Source organism: Mixophyes fleayi, chromosome 4, assembly GCF_038048845.1.
Source record: "Mixophyes fleayi isolate aMixFle1 chromosome 4, aMixFle1.hap1, whole genome shotgun sequence".
Classification (NCBI taxonomy): Eukaryota; Metazoa; Chordata; class Amphibia; order Anura; family Limnodynastidae; genus Mixophyes; species Mixophyes fleayi.
This window is the reverse complement of record NC_134405.1, coordinates 124926471-124951269: the sequence shown is the minus strand read 5'-3', so window position 1 is coordinate 124951269 and position 24799 is coordinate 124926471. Positions and strand designations below refer to the sequence as shown.

At 38.9% G+C, this 24799-nt stretch overlaps 1 protein-coding gene across 1 annotated transcript in view; it reads left to right on the top strand.

The window, feature by feature from the left end:
* Positions 1-24799, top strand: part of LOC142151976 (dual oxidase 1-like) — a 114029-nt gene that overhangs the window by 6188 nt on the left and 83042 nt on the right. The window contains exons 2-5 of the mRNA XM_075208132.1: positions 17126-17205; positions 18087-18170; positions 19248-19412; positions 22111-22298. Of these exons, the coding sequence (XP_075064233.1) occupies positions 17142-17205; positions 18087-18170; positions 19248-19412; positions 22111-22298 (501 nt within the window). The 5' untranslated portion in view covers positions 17126-17141. The remainder of the gene's footprint in view (positions 1-17125; positions 17206-18086; positions 18171-19247; positions 19413-22110; positions 22299-24799) is intronic.

The window sequence follows — 24799 nt, the reverse complement described above, 5'->3', positions numbered from 1 at the left end:
GCACGGCAGCTCGTACCACTATGGAGGAAGGAAAGCAAAACCTAATTTGCATTAAAAAATAAAGCATTAATTTATAGCTAAATATACTTTTGAAAAATAAATATATTAAAATGATTATATTTTAATTAAATGTGTTAAGCCTTCACATTTAAAATGACATAAAAGTAGCTACGATCTGTGCTTTAAGACAGTTGGTAGTGTCAATCAAGATTGACTACTAATTTTTTGGTTCTAGACTAGAGATGGTCACTGACCCCCGTGTTTTGGTTTTGGATTCGGTTTTGGATCTGGATTACTGTTGTGTTTTGGTTTTGGTTTTGCAAAACCGCTATTGCGTGTTTTGGTTTTGTTTGGTTTTGTTTTGCTATTTTGTTGAAAAATCAATGTTTTTGGGCCTAAAATAACCCAATTTAGTGCTCCAACTGTTTTAGAGATAATTAATCTAACTGTAGAGGTAACAAATCATCAAAAAAACAGTTTAATTCTTCGTTGGTAGGCCTTCATTTATTCTACACACAAAACAGATTGTCTTTATCTCCATCTATGCATATTGGCAATGCAGCCATTGTCTTTGGATGTATATTACACCCTACACTTATAGTTAAATATGTAAAGAAATGGAAAAAGGCAGTTTGCTTTCTGTCTCTATAGGCCCCCCTACACTTGTTGAAAAAAAACAAAAAATTCAGCCGTTATAGACTGTACAATATTAATTGAAATGGACAAAGCCAGTTTGGTTTCTGGCTCTCTAGGCCCCCCTCCACTTTTATAAAATACCAACAAATTCAGCCGTTATAGACTGTACAATATTAAGAGAAATGGACAAAGGCAGTTTGGGGTCACTCTGTCTATGACACCCTACCCTTAAGGATAAATTGCCCAAACAGCAGCCTTTCAAGACGGTACGTGATATGAAAATGCCACAAGTCCCTTTCCTCTTTGGGGGTAGATTGCACCCTACACTTACATAGAAAGTTTTAAAAAGATGTTATCGTCATCATCTTCAGCTTCATCCTCACCCTCATCAGTGTGTACGTCATCATCACAGACTATCAATTCATCGCCGCTTGAATCCGCCATTAGAGAACAGTTAGTGCTTGGATGTCTTGGATGGTGAAGGCCTTCCTCGTGGAAGATGTAGTTCATTTTTATAAACATCATTTTCTTCACATTTTTGGGAAGTAACCTTCTACGGCGATCACTGACTAAGTTCCCTGCTGTGCTGAACACTCGTTCAGAGTACACACTGGAGGGTGGGCAGCTTAGGTATTGCAAAGCAAGTTTGTACATGGGGTTCCAAATGGCCTACTTTTCTTCCCAGTAAGGAAAGGGACTGTCTGACATTTCCATATCAACTACCTCTTGAAAGTAATCCTCCACGCGTGTTTGTGTGGGTATATATACATTAACACAGCAGTATCAGAGCCTTTTAAGAACAGAAAAGTGAGCAACTACCAACAGAGCAGCCCTCTGGCTGCTATTTGGCCCAGCAATGAGGGGTGCCCGGTATATATGTCCATCGACTACTGAGGTACCTGCCCTGCTTTCTGGGTATGTATGGGGGCCAGTTAAATTCACAGTAGAGCCCAGTTTTATAGTTATTTCCATTTCCATACCACCACTTCTACATTTCCACTTCGACCACTCTATGTATATAAATATATCTATATTTATGTTTATATATATATATATATTTATATATAGATATATATTTATATTTAATATATATATATATATATATATATATATATATATATTTATTTATTTATTTTTCCTCTAGCTGGTAATGCATACAGTAGCCAAGGTCTGCTGCATCTTCTCAATCCTCCACACATTTTATGTCTGGCAAATAGATCAAGCTTGACACGTAAAGCTGTGGCATTAGACCTCCATGTATAAGATTGTTCCAGAAAAATCAATTGCGGATTACCTTGTGGGGTCTGAGATAGAGCTGCAGGTTTGGTGGCTGAGTAAGCCAGTCATTTACTTTGAAGACATCGTGGGTCTGATTCATTAAGGCACGTTAAAACCGATATGTGCCATAATTTGTGTAAAATCGCACTGCACATGCTCAGAAACGAACCATACGCCAGAGAATGCAGCAACAATGCCCAATTCATCTGCAAGCGCAAAGGACCATTACCACAACCTGTAACGCTCCAATCCCTCAGATAGTACCTGTCTCGTTACCTGCAGTCCATTCATCTGGAAACTGCCATGTCCCAGCATCGGACATTCTCCAGTTCATTCATTCAGCTACATTCAGATCTGTGCAGGTGCAAGCTTATTGCACTTCAGGACCTCCTCCCTTTTTTTCATTGGCTAAGCACTTCTGGAGCACTATTTAAATTTCCTGGATTCACCTGTTCTTCAAGCTCACTTCCTGCAGCCTGTGGATCTGGTTCCTGTTCTCCTTGTGGTTTGCCTGTGTTCCAGTCTGCCCTCAGTTCGTGGTCTGTGCTAAACTATCGCTGCTCCAGTACCTCTCTTACCATCTCCAGTGTACTTCATCGTGACAGCTCCGGTTCTCTCATCGCTACCACTCAGAGCCACTATTACACCTGTGACTCCTCAGCTGTTACCACGGGTTACCTCCGCTACTCCAGCCTGCTCTCAGTCTCTGGCCGTATTGAACCTTTGCTGCTCTAGTACCTCACTTACCATCTCCAGTGTACTTCATCGTGACAGCTACGGTTCTCTTATCGTTACCACTCAGAGCCGCTAATACATCTGTGACTCATCAGCTGTTACCACGGGTTACCTCCGCTACTCCAGCCTGCTCTCAGTCTCTGGCCATGTTGAACCTTTGCTGCTCCAGTACCTCACTTACCATCTCCAGTGTACTTCATCGTGACAGCTCCGGTTCTCTCATCGCTACCACTCAGAGCCACTACTACATCTGTGACTCCTCAGCTGTTACCACGGGTTACCTCCATAACTCCAGTTTGCTCTCAGTCTCTGGCCGTGTTGAACTATCGCCACTCCAGTACCTCTATTATCATCTCCAGTGTACTTCATCGTGACAGCTTCAGTTCTCTCATTACTACCACTCAGAGCTGCTACTACATCTGTGACTCATCAGCTGTTACCACGGGTTACCTCCGTTACTCCAGTCTGCTCTCAGTCGCTGGCTGTGTTGAACTATCGCTGCTCCAGTACCTCTATTATCATCTCCAGTGTACTTCATCGTGACAGCTTCAGTTCTCACATCGCTACCACTCAGAGCTGCTACTACATCTGTGACTCATCAGCTGTTACCACGAGTTACCTCTGTTACTCCAGCCTGCTCTCAGTCTCTGGCCGTGTTGAACTATCGCTGCTCCAGTACCTCTATTACCATCTTCAGTGTACTTCATCGTGACAGCTTCAGTTCTCTCATCACTACCGTTCAGAGCTGCTATTTCATCTGGGACTCATCAGCTGTTACTACAAATTACCTCCATAACTCCAGTTTGCTCTCAGTCTCTAGCCGTGTTGAACTATTGCTGCTCCAGTACCTCTATTACCATCTCCAGTGTACATCATCGGGACAGCTCCGGTTTTCTCATCGCTACCACTCAGAGCCGCTACTACATCTGTGACTCATCAGCTGTTACCACGGGTTACCTCCGCTACTCCAGTCTGCTCTCAGTCTCTGGCTGTGTTGAACTATCGCTGCTCCAGTACCTCTATTATCATCTCCAGTGTACTTCATCGTGACCGCTTCAGTTCTCTCATTACTACCACTCAGAGCTGCTACTACATCTGTGACTCATCAGCTGTTACCACGGGTTACCTCTGTTACTCCAGTCTGCTCTCAGTCTCTGGCTGTGTTGAACTATCGCTGCTCCAGTACCTCTATTATCATCTCCAGTGTACTTCATCGGGACAGCTTCAGTTCTCACATCAGTACCACTCAGAGCTGCTACTACATCTGTGACTCATCAGCTGTTACTACGAGTTACTTCCACCACTCCTGTCAGTCTTCAGCCTCTGGCTGTGTTGAACTATTGCTGCTCCAGTACTTCCATTACCATCTCCAGAGTACTTCATCGTGACAGCCTCTGTCCTCTCGTTGTATACCACAGAGCACCTATTCTCCTAGTGACTCATTGGCTGCTGACTATCAGTCTATATTATTGTTGTGCCTGTATTTATACCACTCGTCTGTGGACTCCATCATCTCCATCCACTTCACCTGGCTCCCCCACATCATTCTGCTGTACACCCACTCACGGGACCGCGACCTGCAGATTTGGAGCAGCTAAGATCATACCTTCTTGCGGGGGTTCCTGGTGAAAACCACCTGTCTGTTAGACTCCGCGCCCGTGGGTGGGCTTAGCCATGTTCAGCAGAGGCTAGGGATCAATTTCCTGTAAGCCAACCGTGACACAACCTATGATTTCATGGCTGGAAACAGGGAGGGGGCATGGAGGGGACTGAGTTTATGCACCTAATGAATGTACATGAACATTTACATTTATTAAATTTACAATATCAGTAACCATTTATGTCAGTTTTCATCTACTATAGCATTTGTATTTAAGTCAATTAACATTACACATTTCAAACTTCAAATTCAAACTTCTATGTCAAAAATACTAAGACCAAGAACCATGTTTGCAAATATCTAACCCTTATTTCAGATAATCTTCGGTGTAAATAAAGTTTAGGCCATTGAAGCTTGTACATGTTGCAATACACAATTTACTATATGTGATATTTTGAAATAGAGCATAAGGTTAAAACCCTATTTACAAACCAAATGGATTTTAGAAGGGATCTGAGTGCCATACAAATGCAATACTGAATCAAGCTGGTATTTATTTAGAAGCTAAGTCTGCTTTTCATGTGCTATCATTATTTTGCTATGCTATGTTTTAGATTTCTCACTGTATATTGTTTTCATAGTTTTTCGTGTTACAATGCCTTCTACACTACTATTATATTTTAACCCTTTTGCTGGTAGCAATCCATGCTAATTTAACATGTCAAGAGTCCAAACAATTTTTCATTTCATTCATTTTGTTTTGCACTGCATCGACCTAGAATAACTTTTTTTTCTTAACTTCATCTAAGAACATTTTATACAGAATTTACATTACTGATAGGGCCTTTCCCATAGAAGACTCATATCTAAAGGCACTTGCCCAGGTGCCAAATTAAAAAATATAACAACAAATGTATAGGGTAGCACTAGTAGGACCTGTGCATTATGTGAAATCTGCAGTAATAGCTGTGCATTATTACCGCTGCTACGGTAATTTCAACGCTGATTTTTGCTTGCGGCTCTGTGAGCCACGAGTAAAAATCTGCATTAAAATTACCATAGTAATGGTAATAATTCACGCCCCGCATTGTTCTAAAGAACAACGCTGGGAATTGAATCTGCCCCATAGAAAGGAAATACATAAAACATAGGGTTAGTGTTTTTTAGACGTGACCTGTTTCTGAACACCTGTAGATAATCAAAAGCAGAACATTTTGATGACGCTTATTCTCTTCAGCAAATATATTTTGGAATATAGTTTCTTTTTTTACCATAAAAAAATGTAACAGTTTGAATTAGTCCTCTTTGTAAACATTAACAATAAAATAAAAAACAATGTATATTTTTATTGAAGTAAATTTCATATAAAACTTTTCCGATTTTTCGCACAAAGGAAACTGTATTAAAATGACGATAAATTAGTAATTTTTATTTATCATGTTAAGGAAGACTGTTCAGCCAGGCAAGAAGGATCGAAACATATTTAGCTACCGGACTGGCACTCCCATTCAGTAACTCACATTAAGATTTTTTTTACATTCATAAGGGCGTCATTTACAGTTATGAGCAAAGCAAAAAAATAGCAGAAAACTATGTTGCAATGCAAGGGATGCAAATGCATTTAGAATTTTTTGCGTGCTAGGAAAATACTAGCTGGTTTTCCATATAGCAAACAAATACTGGACAGCTTTATTTTTACACTGCAATTTAGAGTTGAGCTAGGAGAGGCCACCTTCCAACTCTAAGGGGTAAATTTAACAAACGGCGCGTTTCCGGCGAGTTTGAAAAGTGGAGATGCTGCCTATAGCAACCAATCAGATTCTAGCTATCATTTATTTAGTGCATTCTACAAAATGATAGCTAAAATCTCCACTTTTCAAACCCACCAGAAACTCACAGTTTGAGAAATTTACCCGTAAATCTTTTCCCACATTTTAACTTTGTCCGCCAACTCAGCAGATCAACATGGTTTTGCTAAAGTGCACATGTGCTCTTTTTTTCATTTTCTCCTAACTCTAAATGAGGTCCATAAGTGCTTAGTTTCAAGTAAAGAGGATTAATAAAACACCAAGTTTTGACATTACAAATATTAAACTGACACTGTCACTGTCAGGTTTTATGATATTGTATAGTGGGCTTATTTGGGGCATATCAGAACAGGTCTTCCAAAACCATATGGTAAGCTGATCACCTTTGTCAGATATGAAATCCTTTGAACACCCATGGAGTCTGTAAAGCTAGCTGGATGAACATGAGGAATCTTATTCTTGGCACAAGTGGAACAGGATGTAAGATATTCTCACACTGTGTGCTAGATAGCTGGCCAACAGTAATGTCAACTGATGAATTCCAGAGTTTTACAGACACATATGTGACTGGCAGTTAAAGCATTACCGTAAGACCTCTCTTTGTAATTTTTCAGTGGGAACAAACAATCTGTATCTATATGTGAGACATGCAGGCCCTAGCAGAGAGGAGGGGGAGGGGCTAGGGGAGAAATTTCCACGAGCCTCTGACTGGCAGGGTGGCTCAAAATTTTCTAACTTTTTTTCTCTACATTTATCCATTTGCTAATTTGGCAATTCCCAAGTAATAAAAATTCAAACATATCACCTAAAATGTTAACTGGTTAAATTGGCATAACGCGCTGTAGCACATGCACTTATTGCTCTCTCTTTGTATGATACCTCTATCCCCACAGACACATGATAATGTCACTTGTCCTTGCGATTTGCCAGGGTGAGTGATTCGCAGCTTTGCAAGGGAATAGGTTGTTTGTATATAGGAAACTGGACTGGACTCATAATGTACTTTCACCAGCTGTGGAAACCACACGCTAAACCTGTGTTTTAGTGTGTGCTGAATCTCGTAAGGAGGCTATTACTTACTTTGGAACTGTGCAACAAATGTACAATATTTTCAGTTCCTCTCCACAAAGGTGAGAAATTCTGAAAGAGTATCTCTCTGCTTCACTTCATAATACATCTACAACTAGATGGTCTGCACGCATTGATTCTATTAAACCAGTTGCACATAATTTGCATTCTATGGGAACGGCTTTATCAAATATTGAGGTCTTCAATCTCACTGAACAAACTCGATCAGCAATTCATTCCATTAAGAAGTCATTTTTGAAATTTGAACTTTTTCTAATGTCATCTTTATGGATAAAGCTACTTACAATGATCGACCAAACTACCTTCATTTTTTAAGCATGCAATACTACATTGGAGGTGGAGCTGGACAACTTGAAATGTTTTATCAAAGACATTGAACAAATGTGCGATAAATGGGATGAGATCGTCATAGAGTGCAAAATTGTAGCAAAAACATTGAGATTCAAACCGAGTTCTTTACTAGTTGTCACTTACCTACTTAATCAGGTGCCGAAAAGCACTATAGGGTCAACATTTTCTATGTAGTTGTAGACTCCATCCTGTCTGGTCTTTATTGTCGATTTACTTTATTGTAAGTAATTTGTAAATTGTTTACATTTCTTTGGGAGTTCAACAAAATGAGTAATGAAGACCTGTGCTCCGCATCTGAAAATTTTGGCAACAATACAAGAAAGATATTGTCCAAGATTTCACTGATTCTCTCTTGAAGTGAATTTATAGTACTAGAGCAAGCGAAAAGCAAGCCAAAGAAATTTCTTACAGAAATAATAGAACTAGTACCTTCGGGGGTGTTTCCCAACATCACAAATGCTTTGCACATTTTCCTCAGTTTGCCAGCATCTGTTGTTTCTGGTGAACGAGCATTCAGTGTGCTGAAGAACGTAAAAAACTATCATCGCTCAACTATGGGGCCAGATCGATTGAATAGACTGGCCATGCCCAATATTAACTGCGACACGAAAGTTGGATTTTTCCAAAATGTTTGCTGCATTTGTATAAAAAAAAGAAGCTAAAAAAGCACTTCTAATTTGAAATCTCCAATAGTCCTGTAAATCAGTATATGTATATAGTATTTATTTGTTAATTTTAAGAAAATTAAGCAATAAAATGAATGTAAAATACTTTTTGTTTAAGAAAAGGGGGTGGGTTCCCCCGGGCCTCTATGAACCTCTGAAAGGGCCTGGAGACATGTATCTGCTTGTATTATAATTCTAAGGTATCTATTTTGAATCTATGTAGCTGCCATGATAAATGTATGTAAAGGGCCAAAAACAACAGTGGAAAGAATAGATCATTTAGGAAAAATAGACTTTGGCGGTTGTGGTGAAGCTACTGATATTTCAGACTGACTTGACAGTGCATCTACTTTTGAATTTCAAGAACCTAAGATGAAACTGAAATTGGTAAACTCCTAGATCTTTACATTTGGATGCTATAACAGTACAATACATTATCAGTACTTCAGCAGGGTAGAATTATGCCCATCTACCTTTTCATAATGCTGGGGTTATAGTCTCTGTGATTTCAACTACTCTATTCTTCAGTGTCACAAAAGATTAAGAAGCACACATTCTACTAATATGTTTCTATCGCCTCTTTCTGCTTTTCAGTGAGAAAGAGGTGGAACATCGACTCCATTCATATCCACACTTTTCCCCACCTTACACACTGGGCCACCGAGAGGGTGGGGGGTGGGTACTAATTACCCGGGGCCGGGCATGCCAGGGGGCCCGGCCCGGGCCCTCGCGCCGAGGTTTTTTTTTGTTTTTTTTTTCAAAACTACTTTTTTTTGTTGTTTTTTTTTTTTTTTTGCGGAGGGGGCAGGGAGGGGGGGCTCGGTTGTTGGTGGGGGGAGCAGGGTAGTAAAAAAAATAATATTAACACTCACGTGATCGCGGCGCCGGCGTCCCTCCTCTCTGCTGCTCTGTGCTCCATTCAGACTGTCTGAATGCCGGGTGTGACGTCATCATGTCACTCCCAGCATTCAGTCAGTCTGGAGCAATGGAGCACAGAGCAGCAGAGAGGACCAAGAGAGAAGAAAAGGAAAAGGTAAGTAAAGGGAGGAAAATGGGGGGCTGTCATAGAGGGGTTAAAAAATGAGGGGGGGGCCTGTCATAGAGGGGTTAAAAAACGAGGGGGGGCTATCATAGAGGGGTTAAAAAATGAGGTGGGGCCTGTCAGAGGGGTTAAAAAACAAAGGGGGCCTGTCATAGAGGGGTTAAAAAATGAGGGGGGCCTGTCATAGAGGGGTTAAAAAATGATGGGGGCCTGTTATAGAGGGGTTTAAAAGGGGGGGAGGCATGGCACAGTGGGATTGAAAAAGGAAGGGGAGCCATATGAAGGGGGCAAAAGCAACATGGAGGGCGCAGTGTGATCATAAGGCATGGCGATGATGAAGGGGCACATTATTGTAATATTGGAGCTGGAGGAAGGCCTTATTATTAATCATGGGTGGTATTGATTTAACGCCAGGGTTGTTTGGAATTATCAAATGTAGCCATTTTTTCCCAAATAGGGCCCCCAGCATTCCAGGATCCAGACAAGTTGCAACTAAAGAAACATGCAGCCACAGGTGGTGAAAGTGAGAAGAACAGGTAGGAGAGAGCAGGACAGTATGTGAAATGTTGTGATTCTAGTAGGGACAATGGAAATTTTTGGTGAGTGTTGTGTCCAATGTAGGGTGCAGGCCAAGACTGAACTCTTTGTGTACACACTGCATTCTTTGTATACTACACTGTGGTGCTAGATGTCCTTAAAGTCAGGAGTGCTTGGACATATGTGACGCTCCGGCGAATTGAGAGACTAGTGATTTTGATGTGCTAGCCACGCCCTAATGGCGCATTTGCCACGCCCCCAAATGCATGACCACACATACTCAACTATAAGGCTGGCCCCATGAATTTGTTGTACCGGGGCCCTGAATTCCTCTTGGCAGCCCTGCTAACACATTACACATACTCACACATACAAGACGTGGTGACAAATGTGTAATCTGTTGTTTTCACCCCATTACACTTATCATGTCCGCATTATTTCTCTCTCTTTGTCTCTCTTCTTTAGCAGTCCGCATAATACGCTTATTCACCTCCTCTCGTTCATAATTCCACTCACTTGCAAAGTCTTAGAAAGTCTTGCTTTCTGGCGTCCACATAATTTCTTCTCTAAGATACACACTCACTTTATGGTGACTTTGATATCACCATTAATGAGCTCAAGATGCTCCAGCTCTGCAGCGTTTGCATCTGCTCCAGGTTGATGTGAGGAGTATAATTAAACATACTTGCATCAACCTCCAGCGCATGATACGGCTGTGTGAGGATTCAGAGCAGAAATGTCACAGAGCATATGTCATATTTCTAGATGAAAATAGATTATAGAACCTAGCTAAAGGTTGATCTATTATTGTAATTTATGTATTTAACTTTCCATTCAGGATGAATTCTACTAGTAGGGTAGTGTTATGTCAGCATTCTATAAGAATTGGATCTTACAGTACCGCTTTTCACCTGTGAAGGATTGTGTACTTTGCGTGACGTACTTAAAATTAATTAATGACCCAAAGCTCATTGCAATCAACCAGTCAGAAATGTGGATTTTTATTCTGTCTACAGTATTGTGTAAATTGTAGGAATAAAATTAATTAATGAGCCAACAACTCACTCTACAATCATCCAGTCAGTTGGATCTTTCTCAGAATTATTTTATTATACATTATATTTGCACATTTTCCTAATGTTATAACGACACTAAATTGTTATTTAATATATATAAAAAAATAAACTTTTATTAACCCAACAATAAAAAAAAATGCGTTCAGTTATCTAGCAAAACAAAAAATAGCCCTCCAGCAAGTTTCCTAGCTTCCTGTAGTTATTTCTTGAGTACAGCTTTAAGAAGAAAGAAAACCTTTCCTATAGAGTGTGTTTGCAATGTAAGTAAGAAAATATGCTGATAGCAGTATCCAACTCCCCCTCCCCCAAAGAAAACAAAATGCGTTCCCCTTCTGGGAGCCAATATTTCTTAAGAATAGCTTTAAGAAAAAATATTTTTCTTATAATGTGTACTTGCAGTTTTTGTAGGAAAATGTGTCAATTGCACTGAAGCAATAAAATAGTCATTAATTACAAACATGCCAACACCTGTTGCTTTATCTCCTATGTGTAAAATCTAAATATTCTACTCCTTTGGCACAGTGGTTGTAAAACTCATAAGGAGGAAATTCAAACACACAAATATCATAGCCAAAATGTAAATGAATTAAGCACAGTCAGCTGGAAAGGGCAATCCGTCATCATTAGTGCATATTTTGCACCAGGTGTCGAACATCCGCTAGAAATATGTGACAGGTGACAGGTGCATATATGTCCGTGTCCAGGTATTCCTCAGTCGCATTTTTGAGACACCCTTACTGTATTTGGCCTACACTTGCACTCCCTTTCCCTCTCATGTTCCACCGAAGGTAAGGAGTCATAAGCGGAAGATGCGACTGAATCTGCATATGGAAAAAAGGCTTTTTTTACACCATGTGTGGCATATAAATGTAAATTTATGTGAAAAAAGACACATATGTCCAACTAAACCATACTATCTAGCTAAATTTTCAAAGACCATCCCATTCTCTGACCATAACCTACTTACCTTAAACATCTCGGGCCTGATTCAGTAAGGAACTTAAATTAAGAAGTTTCTTATTTAAGTCTCCTGGACAAAACCATGTCACAATGCAAGGGGTGAAAATTAGTTTTTTATTTTGCACATAAGTTAAATACTGCCTGTTTTTTCATATAGCACACTAATACTTGATAGCTTATTTGTACACTGAAATTTAAAGTTGATATTTGTGTGCTACATGAAAAAACAGTCAGTATTTAACTTATGTGCAAAACAGAAAACTGATTTTAACCCTTTGCATTGTAACATGGTTTTGTCCAGGAGACTTAAATAAGAAACTTCTTAATTTAAGTTCCTTAATGAATCAGGACCCTCTTCTTTATACTTACCTTATTCTGAACATACATACCTACAGAGAGATCACTTTCTCTCTTATTACCCTTCTTTCTCGAATCTCTCTTGATATGACCAAGCATTCTTCCAGAGCACACCGCAGTGGATAAAGTTACCCCTGTCAAACTATATTGTCCACACTTCAACCATCCACAATCTTGGTTCACTTATCTGTCATAAGTCACAAATGTGGCTGATCGCAAGTGTAGGAAATTTGGTTTACCTATATTTTCTTCAATTATAAGTTACAACTTCATGTTTTTAATACAACTTGACTAAACACACTTCCTTCTTCTCTTTCGTACCCTCACATGCTTTAAATTTCTACCACCCATTTTCCCATTTGACTCCCTGAACAACAACCTATCTGCACCAACAACAACATTTTCTGCCTACTACATTGAGACTACTTAAAAGAACAAATTGACACAGCCATGCTTGATATTGCCTTGCACCAGACACCCCACAAACATCACCATCCCACACATACCTGCAATTCTTTCCTAAATGTTTTCAGCCCAATAACTGAAGATAAAATTGCCTCACTTCCTTCATCTACTCATCTCACAACTTGTCCACTTGATGCAATTTCTACAAGACTACTGCACACTCACTCAAGCACATTGATTTTAGTGTTGATCACATTATTCTACCTTTCTTTTTACACAGTTATTTTATCTTCTACCTCCAACGACATAGTCATCACTCCCATTCTCAATAAACTGTTTTTTGTCCCATTCCTGCTCTCTAGCTATTGAACCATTTATTTTCTCCCATGTGCCTTAAAACTACTGGAGTGATTTGTTTACGGACCATTTTTCTTGCCTCTAACTTCTGCTAGATTCCTTGCAAACTGGCTTCTGCCAAACACACTCCACAGAAGCTGTGCTTTAAAAAGTAGTTAACAACCCCCTTGTTGCAAAATCAAAGGTACGTTTTCCCTCCTACTCCTAGATTTCACTGCACATTCAACACTGACCTCCTGCAAATGCTACATTTCCTTTAAACCCATGACACTGCAGTTTTCTAGGTTTCATTATACTTTTTCAACTTATCAGTCACAGTTTCCTTTAAGGAAAGTTCATATTTCATCACTCTTTCTATTGGAGTATCCACAATCATTGGTCCCCTCAGCCTACTACTGTTCTTTCTCGGTAAATTAATATTTACATATGGGCTCTAATATCACTTGTATACACATGACATCCAGATTTACTTCTACACTACAGAACTTATCCATTCTATAAAGCCAACATCTAGCTGTCTTCCAACCATTTGCTCATGTATGTCTCAAATGCATTTAAAGCCAAATATAGAAAAAATGAATTAATTAGATTTCCTCAATTATCTTCTTTATCAGTTAATAGCACCATTATTCTGCCTACTTCTTAAATTCACTTTTAAAGTAACACCCTTGATGCCCCACTCTTCTTTATTCCTGATATTTAGACATTTCCAAGTCATGACACATTCACATGTGCAATATCACCAAAATAGTCCTTTCCTCAAGTTGCCACAGACTCTTGATCCATGACATTATAATTTCATAATTTGGCTGTTGCAATCCCTGACAATGAGAAAACCATCCCACCTTCAATCAATCATGAATCATCATCATCATTTATTTATATAGCGCCACTAATTCCGCAGCGCTGTACAGAGAACTCATTTACATCAGTCCCTGCCCCATTGGAGCTTACAGTCTAAATTCCCTAATATAGACACACACTCACACACATAGACATATACATACAGACAGACAGAGACTAGGGTCAGTTTTTGATAGCAGCCAATTGACCTACCAGTATGTTTTTGGAGTGTGGGAGGAAACCGGAGCACCCAGAGGAAACCCACACAAACACAGGAAGAACATACAAACTCCACACAGATAAGGCCATGGTCGGGAATCGAACTCATGACCCCAGTGCTGTGAAGCACAAGTGCTAACCACTAGGCCACTGTGCTCATAGGATGAATGCTGCTGGAAGACTCTTCTATACTTTCGGTCCTTTCTGATTCATTGCTCCTCACTATCAATCCCTTTGTTGGCTTCCCATAGGCTGAACCTTGCCTACAAGTTCTTCCATACTTCCTATTCCAGCTATATTTCCAACCTCACTCATAAACACTCTCACAGTCAATCTCTCAGTCACTTTATGTGCTCCTCAAGGGCCTCCTTGCCTGCCCTTCTCATATCCTCTTTTCGTGCACCACTGCAAAACGTCACCTGCACAGGTGTTTGTTTCTAATAATTTTTACCCACTCATATTATACTCTCCTTTATCTTCGAAATCTTTAACCTGTTCCTGTTGACTCCCTTTTTCAAAGAAGCCTATTCCACTTGCTTTTCTCTATAGCAGCCACTCACACTTTCCTTACCAGCAGCTACAATGTTTGTTCATCTTATGCATCAAGTGTTTCCCACGTGGGTGTGGTAGGATTTTGCGAATGTGATAACGCTGACAGCAGTTACAGCTACTGTAAAATTCCGATTGCCGAAATCACGAAATGCTGTCAATTCTGATTGGATGAAAAAGTGACTGTGAAGATTTCCGGCATTAGAAGATCCCGTCACTGACATGAACGTCACTTTAAATTGCGACTCTTACATATATGCTATTAAGGGGGCAATGCGAGCACCCGGTGGGTGTGTAATCTATTTTAGGAAGGGCTGGACAGTAGACACCCGCCGAGTCCTCGCATTGCCCCCTTAATAGCATAAATGTAAGAGTCACGATTTAAAGTGACATTCATGTCAGTGGCGGAATCTTCTAATGCTGAAAATATTCACAGTCACTTTTTCATTTATTCAGAATTGACAGCATTTCATTACAGTAACTGTAGCTGCTGTCAGTGTTATCGTCTTCACCGATGTGACTAAATGTATAGCAAATGACTGGATTGTTCAGGAATTGGTCAGATGGTTCAGTGTAAATTTTTATTAGACTGTTGATTTTGAAAGGTAGTTTGTAATGGGAAACTCTGAAATGATACAGTTTATTATCCATGTGAGATAAATAGAACTTTATATGTGGATAAATGGAAGATGTTTCCATGTAAGATGTTGTGAAATAGATAAAAGAGTCAAATGGGTTTTGAATGCTTAAAATGGAGTCTAACCTATGGATCTATCTCTCCCTCTTCCCCTCTCCCCTCTTCACACACACTATACAGTCACATACCTTTAGACAATAGGTGAAGCTCACACACACACACACACACACACACACACACACACAAACACACACACACACACACACACACACAATGTCTTGTACAGATGCAAAAATAACCTAACAGTGGACATAGATATTGCAGGTGACCATCTTGGTAGACATAGTGAGGAACAGATAATTGCATACAGTTTGTGAACATTTAACCACTCAATTTGTGTGTTGAGGAAAGTCAATATTTCAGCCTTTTTGACATTTATTTCGAAAGGACAAGATAAAAAAGACTCCGGACCTCCAACACAATAAATTTAATTGTGTTAAGTTGCATGCTGTTTTGCTGTGCTGTGAGTTGTAGGGCAGCTGCATATGTTTTAATACGATAGAGATATCACCCAAGGTAGATTGTTGCTCTCAGGTTAGACAATTTGCATTGAGTTACAATCCTGCAGTGTGTTAGTCTAAGTTTGTGCGCAGAAGTAAAGATATATACCCTGCTTAAGCAAATTATATATTGATGTATTGTTCAATTAAATTGATCGATTTGTTGGTTTGGTATTGCTATTTATTGATATACAGTATATTCATGGGTACCTACCCACGTGTTCCCATGGATATATATCAATGAATAGCTGTACCAAAGCAAAACATGTGTCAAGACTCAGGTGGAGTTTTCAGCTACAGAAAAAGTAAGAAGAGTATGCTATACATTTACACACACCATTCCCAGGGCATTGCAATATCACATTAATTTACATGAATATCATACATATCTATACATTGTTGCTCTTTGTTCCTAAAACGGTATGATGCAAATGCCATTTTGCATCTAATATAGACCATGGGGTAAGTTTACTAAAACTTCTAAAAATGAAAAGTGGAGGTGTTGCCCATAGCAATCAATCAGATTCTAGATATAATGTATCTAGTACATTCTAGAAAAGTATAGCTAGAATCTGGTTACTACAGGCAAAACAATAATTCAGAAATCCATCTCTCTGAATTCACTAATGATTTTTACTCATGTTTTTCTCTGGCTAAATAAGCTTAAATCTCTATCATGACCAAGTGTCTACAATATTGCAACCATGATAAATAATGATCTATAAAACGTTCTAAAACTCTGAGACCTGTAAAAAGCTGCGTGCTCTCAGGTATCTTGGGGATCCAAGATACTATAATATGAACACTTAAGGTGGCATATAATAATTATAATCACATTACTTGGAGGCCTGGGAAGATCAGAGCATCAATTGTCTTCAACAGATTCTGAGAATAAAATAAATGAGTATTCAGATAGCAGTATAAGATGTGTGTACAATTTTTTAAATATGCAATAAATGAATTGAAGTGTCAGGTGGAGCAGATTTTGCTGTGTAGCTGTGACTTTAACAAAGGAAAATTAGTAGGAGATTGGCTTGTAGGACTGGGGCCATTTTTCTAAATTATAAATATATTATACATGTCTAAAAAATGAAACACACTAATGAACCCTATTGTGTGCTTCTACCACTACAAAAACAGTCCCAACAGTAATAATGCAAAGGTGAGTCCACTGCTTCTCTTGCAAGGGCCCTCAGACACCAAAAAAGGACCTACAACAGCATATCACACTTTAGATAAGGCAATATTTTTCTGATTTACGTAAGCATAATTATTGGCATTACTAGAGCTGGTTGGCTAATTTTTACTACACTATATGCACTCTCTTGCTGTTCTTTTTCTATTCCTTATAGTCAGACTTCTGTTAAGTGTACTGCATTACTTTACTTTTTATCATTGATTATATTTATTTTTATTTTTAGTCTGTTTCATTTCGACATGAAGTCAAGGCTTGGACTGATTTTTGGTTTGCTTATTCACGCAGAGCTCTGGGGTCTCATAAGTAAGTTTATATGATGCTAGTTATATAATATTAAGAATGGGCTATGGTCAGTTTATTTTACTGTGCATGTAACTTTGAGTAAAACATAACTTGAACTTACTGTTCTCTATGCCTGGAGAGGCGACTCATGGGCGTGCAACCGCTAGTTGTTTACAGTAGGGACATGTAAGTGTAGCACGCCCCCATGAACTGTAGGCCACATCTCCAGATATGCCCTTTAGGTGTCGTATCTGTTGTGGCTCCTGTACGGCTGCTGTAAAGATATGCGCTGATGATGATCATAACCAAATATTTTTATTGTGCATAAAAATTAGCGATTAGAGAGTAACTTATCGTGGCCACATACTTGCACAGTATATTAAGTTGTATATAGTTGTAACTCAAAATACACACAGAATAGTGTTAGTGAATTCTCTTTCAGTCACTGTGAGGATCACTGATAAACATTTAACAATAAGGGTGTGGTGTGCAAAGTCTGGGAAAAGCAGGGGACATAATTTGTATGCAAATTTTATATATTGTATGCATGGTTCTCCAAATTATGGGAACAACCTGTATCCATAAAGCTACAAGTTCAGCACATTCCAGATAATGGATCCTGTACCTGTACACAACACTGTTATAGTACTTCATTTATAGTAGCATAAAATAGATGTAAACATAACATGTTGCCAACCTGCATCTAAAAGAAACCAAAGCAATAAAACTATACTTGCAATTTAACTTTAACTTGACTGTTAGTAATAATGACTTCTAAACTTTTAACATTTGGATACAATGCTATCAAATTTGGTCTAAACCAAAAAAAATTATGTTATTATTTCATAATTACAATAATACAATTGTTTTTCTATTTCTTTATCATTTGCTTTTTTCGGTAGGCATGCAAAATAATATTAATTGGGAAATTCAGCGCTATGATGGCTGGTATAACAACCTTGTTCATCACGAAAGAGGCTCTGCAGGTACACTTTATTTATAAACTTTCTCAAAGTAATCGCAAAGAAGAATGATAAACAAACATATGTTATGTAGCACTAATCAAAACATTCCAATATCTGTAATTAAAGGAAAATAAATGGTTTAATTATATGTGATATTTTGTTGTGAGGGCCTACTCTTCAGCTTGCTGGCTTCCTCTTGGAGACAAGCGTTTATCACCACCAATGTACATGGAGTACACATTGCACATTGAGTGGTACACATAAGATGTATCTCTCTCTAGAACGAATCCATTTAAAACAGTGCAATTCAAATACTATTTTGTGTTGTCATGAACTTCTTTTTCTGCAAATACGGGTATGAGCATGAATTTGCGAGCCAAAGCGGTGACTTTTAAAAGAATTGGGCACACCTTGTGTGAATTTGGAAAATAAATGCTCTTCATTTTGCACTGAGGTAGAAAAAAGATATTGTTTTGAGAAATGGGATTATTTAAATGAGCTAACAGCGGTACATTTAGGTGATGGTGCCTGTTTATGAGTGGGGGCAAACCATTCTTCACCATGCAAAAGAACTTAGTTCCTTACATTGGTCAGAAGTGGGATGTAGTCGAAAGGCTGTCAAAATGTCACCATTCAGAATGTTGACACAATAATGCAGACAATCAGAATGTTGACACAATTAAAAGGTCGACATTCAGAATGGTGACATGTTCATTATGTCGCCACAGTTAAAATGGCAATATTGTGGCTGTCAACAGGTTGTAATGTTGACAGTCACAATGCCGACAGAAAGAATTAAACTGAAAGCTTCGATGCCGGTACTACCGCCGGCACTAAATAAAAAAAATGAAAAAGCAAGCTTCCTACCCGCAGCTCTACCACTGGCATTACATTTAAAGTACATAACTAAACAAGCGGCCCGCCTCTGGCACTACTGCCAGCACAGGAAGAGGATGTGCACTTTGGAAAGTGCTTGGAGGTCAATTATACACATTTGGCAAATAAAGAAGCATTGTGGTTGTACATTTATCTAGATTCATAAGTTAGCCTTATTGTTACACATTTATATTTTTGTATGCAAATTATTTTTTTATTTAGGTTCTAGACTCCTGCGTCTCTTGCCATCTGCCTATTCTGATGGGGTATATAAAGCTATGCAGGAACCCCATCTTCCCAACCCACGAAAAATCAGCAATGTAGCTATGAAAGGCGAATCAGGTCAATCCTCACTACGGAATCGGACAGTCCTGGGCATCTTTTTTGGTAGGAATACCTGCATGGTTGGGGTGCTACTTTATACCAAGAATAATACAGTATTTTGGCTTATCTACATATCTGATACATACTGAAACACACTACATATAAGATATACAGTGATTTCTGAAATATCATTCAGTACACACACACATTTAAAAAAAAACTAAGAACCACCTATGGTGTAGTATTATTGAAAAACAAACAAGACAGTTAACTGTGTACATGAATAATAAAGGTCAAATCTGCATCAGACAGATTTTGGCTTAACTACAGATTGGTATAGATAAGGTATCAAGATATTCGCATACACAGATGTAGCACATCGCACTGTAAAAAAAAATCCAAGCTTTGGCAACCCCCAAAAGCGTGGATGGCTCACCAGATGGCATTGCCTAACCATGCTCCAAATGCAGAAAAGTATGCCCAATCCTGTAAGATATAAACACAGTGCGCCTGAGTCATTAAGGAGAGCAAAGCATAAAAAAGGAGTAACTTTGCACCTAGGCAAAACCATGTTGCATTGGAGGGGGAGGTAAATTTAAAATGTGATGGCAGATTTATAGTTGGGGTAGGGCATGTCCTAGATCAACTTTAAATTTCAGTGTAAAAATAAAGCTATCAAGTATTTGTGTGCTCCAGGAAAAAACAGCCAGTATTTACCTTATGCGCAAAATAATAAATTAATTTGCACCCCTTGTATTGTAACATGGTTTGTCCCGGAGAACATTTACTCTCTTTTTTTTTGCCTTACTTTCCTTAATGACTCAGGCTTATTGCCTTGGTTGGAGCTTAAGCCATATATCCCAATTCACATACATTTTTTGTGCCTCATCACCCATTAAAAATGTTCATAATTTCTAATATCAATCTGTACAAACCACATGGTTTTATATTATAACCCAGTGTGTTGTCATGTACACTATGCTGCAGAACAAAACTTTGCTGTATAGACACTAATTAGCTGACACTATATTAGACTGACAGAACCATATAATTAGAAGAGCAAAAGTCACACATACAAATATCATTTTTTTTTTATTATTGTGTCTTTAATGAGCATCACATAATGTGTATATGCAATGGATGAAACACATGTGACTTGTATATGAGGCACTCATTTTTCAAGCTTTTCTACGAAACAGATAGTGCATGTTATATGTGGTTGCACAATGAACAATTACGCTCATTTGTCTTTCTGTGTCACATTACTGATGTCTGGCATGACTACTGTATTTCAATTGTTTTTTAGGGTGTGTTTTGTACAGAAATAATGATGCAACCTGGAAAACATTTTATGATGTCTTCCAACAACAAGTGGAGGCAGAGAATAAATGTGAAGCTTTTTCGTCAGTTAAGATGGACTAAGAAAGTGCTTTTAGCATTAGATGGAATGTCTTTTACAGACCAGTCTCTAAACCAAGTCACATCCTCAGTGAAACAATCTACAGTGATATTTTCCTTTGAGTTAGGTTCAACAGACTTATGATTGATTTTGTATAATTTCCCAAAGCTGTGTCAGTTTATGTTTCTGATTGTACAGCATACTGACATATGATTACTGTATATAAATCAAATTTATTATAAAAAAATTCAACCTACATTTTTAAAGGAACTTGCTGTCTGCAACAGGGCCACCTTAACAACAGTATGGGCCCCCGGGGATAGCAGTGCACCAGGGCCCCTATATATAAATATATAAGTAAAAAAAACAAAAACAACTTACCTTTCAATCACGATAAGTTGAATCCTCTTCGCTGTGCTCCTCCATGCTGTGCTCGCAGTGAATGTCTGGCGTGATAACGTCATCACGCCCGACATTCACTGCGAGCGCATCACGGAAGAGACGTCCAGGGAGTGAGCCGGATCGTCACCTGACCTGAACGGTCAGGTGACTGCAAAAAGTACTGGTAAGTTTCTTTTTTCTTTTTTACAGGCTTTTTTACAGCAGCAGACCTGCCAGGGCCCCCTTTCCCCCGGGCCCCCAGGCACCTGCCCATCGTGCCCAATGGGAAAGACGGCCCTGGTCTGCAAATACAATTGTTTGATGTGTTGGATTCCGAAAAGTAGAAACGCCCAGTGTCAGAGTTATCTCCTGTCCAAGATTTATGCTTCACACATCTTTATTTGATAATTAGATATATTTGTTTGATTTTAACTGGCATCTTAAAGAAAATAAATTGCTTGGTCTAGTTCCAGATTGTTTCCTGTTTTGGGCACCCGTGTATCTTTCCCCAGCTCCACATGGAAAAGTGAATCTTTAGGTAAACAGGATAGAAACAAATCATGATAACTTGACACAGTTCAGAATATGTATTTATTTGCATTCTGAGGGGGAAATTCAATTAACAGCAAAGTGCTGCTCATATACTGACTTCCAGTTTTTACAGCAGAGGAAACTCTGCTCATCTTTGCTTGTACCTATCAGGAAAGTGCAAGAAAAAATGAGCAGAGATTGAAACCAGAATATTGCTGCACAGTCTCATCATGCGAGGGTCCAGAGGTTACGCTACACAAATTGTTCTGTTCCATTACAGTGTTTCTTAACCCTGGTCCTCAGCACCCCTAACAGTGCATGTTTTCCCTGTTTCCTTGCTTTAGCACAGGTGTATCCATTCCTGAGGATTGGGCTTGAGAAACACTGTTCTGGTGGATATATACAAATATCTATAAATAAATGTACAATATTAATAGATTTGTTTTACAGGATATCATGCAATGTCAGAGATTTTTGGCATTGAGGATCTGGGATGTCCAATTGAGTTTTTAAATATTGAAGTACCAGCTGGAGATGAGATTTTTGATCCAGAAAACAAAGGGAAATCATTTCTTCCATTCCAAAGAAGTAAATGGTGTAAACATAGTGGGAACAGTCCAAACAATCCACGGTACCAGGTAAGATGGACATACAGAGTCTGACGCAGTTTACAGTGAAATCATAAGTGTAAATTGCATCCCGTAATTTACAGAGTATTTAAAGTGGCACAGAGCTTTAGATCTTTAGATCTGTGTGACTTAGAATACTGTGCAAATTGCACAAACACGCCTCTTTGCTGGCGTGCAAGTGTATCATGCACAGCGCCCTGTAAAGCAGATAATTCAATTAATAAAAATAAATTTAAAAAAAAATGTTCTTTTTTCCCCCCAAACAGCACAAGGGTTGGTTATGCTGCTTGGGAGGGGTGCACACCTTTTTTTAAATGTAATTTTTTTTACTTTGCTTTTTAATACACCAAGGTCTCTTGCACCAGCTGAAAGCACCCGCAAAAGATATATCTCCTAGAGACCTATCTGCAGTTGCTTTCAACTCAAAATAGCATGGAAATGCCTTTACATTGCTAGGCTCACCCACTACCTTCCTCGTTCCGCCTCTCTAAGCGCAAAGAGGTGCAATGGTTAGATCTGTTGGACTGCAAACTGAGACAGATCTTTGGCCAAAAGTGCTTTTTGCGCTGATCAGAAGGACTTGTTTACAGTATTCACAGTAGTCATTTTTAGAAAGGGATATTTTGCCTGTGTATTCAATGCAATTTTTTCAATAACTTGGTTCTTCATCAAATATAAGAGAAGATTACAACTTGAGATAAAAAAGACTGAATGTTGAAATAACATCACTATTGTTGATTAATTGTGCATTTTAGGAAGTAAACAAAGCATGCAGTCTGAATACATAGAAACATAGAATTTGATGGCAGATAAGAACCGCTTGGCCCATCTAGTCTGCCCATTGTTTTATCAACCTATGGTAACCTTAAACCTTATTTGATCCCTTGATTTTTATAAGGATATTCTTATGTCTATCCCAAGCATGTTTATACTTATGTCTATCCCAAGCATGTTTAAACTGCTCTACTGTATTAGCCTCTATCACATCTGATGGGAGGATATTCCACTCTCCACTACCCATTCTGTGAAGTAGTTTTTCCTCAAATTTCCTCTGAACCTACTTCCCTCCAGTATCAGTGCACGTCCTCATGTTTTAGTACTTCTCTTCCTTTGAAAAATGTTTCCCTCATGTACCTTGTTCAAACCCTTTATATATTTGAAAGTTTCTACCATGTCCCCCTTTCCCTTCTCTGCTCCAAAATATATACATATTAAGTTTTTTAGTTTTTCTGGGTAAGTTTGTGCTGTAGGCCATGAATCATTTTAGTTGCCCTTCTTTGTACAGTTTCTAATGCATTTTTATCCTTCTGGAGATATGGCCTCCAGAATTGAACATAGTATTCTAGATGAGGCCGTACCAATGATCTATTGGGTGGCATTATTAATTCTCTCTTTCTTTAACTGATTCCTCTCCCTATGCAACCAAGCATGTGCTTTGCATTTCTCATTGCTTTGCTGCATTGCTTGCCTGCCTTCAAGTCACCTGCAATAGTGACTAGATCCCTTTCCTCCTCAGTAGTTTCCATTATAGTGCCATTAATACTATATTTAGCCTTTGGGTTTTTGAGACCCAGGGGCATGATTTTGCATTTTTAGCATTAAACTGTAGTTGCCACTCTCTTGACCATTCCTCTAGTCTGCCTAGATCATAAATCATTTGTTTTACCCCTCCTGGTGTATCTATCCTGTTGCATATCTTTGGGTCATCTGCAAAAAGGCATACTTTCCCTTCAATGCCATTTGCAATGTCTCCAAGTACAGATCCTTGAGGTACTCCACTGGTAACCTTTCCTTCCTGTGAATGTACTCCATTTACTATAACTCAATTTTTCAATATTGAGACTGTTCTTTCAATTAGCATAGCAAACTGTTATCATAAGTTTACTAAATACAGAGTAGACATTATGGTAAGCCAAGTATCACTGTTTTGTATTTACATCGATTTACATCGATTTATTATGTCATTTTAAAACAGCACTACAATCTAGATGCATGTATTTTTAGTGAAGCTCAGACAGTTCTGTATCAAATCACTTTATTTCACTAAATGAAAAAGAAATCATGAGGAGTGTGACCAGGAGGACCAATCACTGTTCCTCTCGTTTTTCGGCTGGGTCTGTACAATAAAAGGCGGAGCCGTATAAACAAAGTCTGCATGTAGCAGCCACCGAGGCTTCGGCATGGGCGGGCGTGCACTTAGGGGAGTTTTCAGCTGCCCAGAAACCCCCGCCCCTCCTGGACCAGCAGAATGAATCACCGCTACACAATCACGTCTTACGAGAGCTGCAGCTGCTACATACAGTAGAGTCCAAAACTGAGCTGCTGCACATGCCCAGGGACTGCAGCTCCTCCTACCTAGTCTTGTGCTTTGAAGATCTGATATTGATTAGTGCATTGAAGTGAAGAGCTGTATATCAGATTTATTAGCTCTGCCTCACTTTAGGTGTATTTATTACTGGATATGTTTTATATAATTCTTATGGGATGTTAATATTTTCCTGACCACTTTT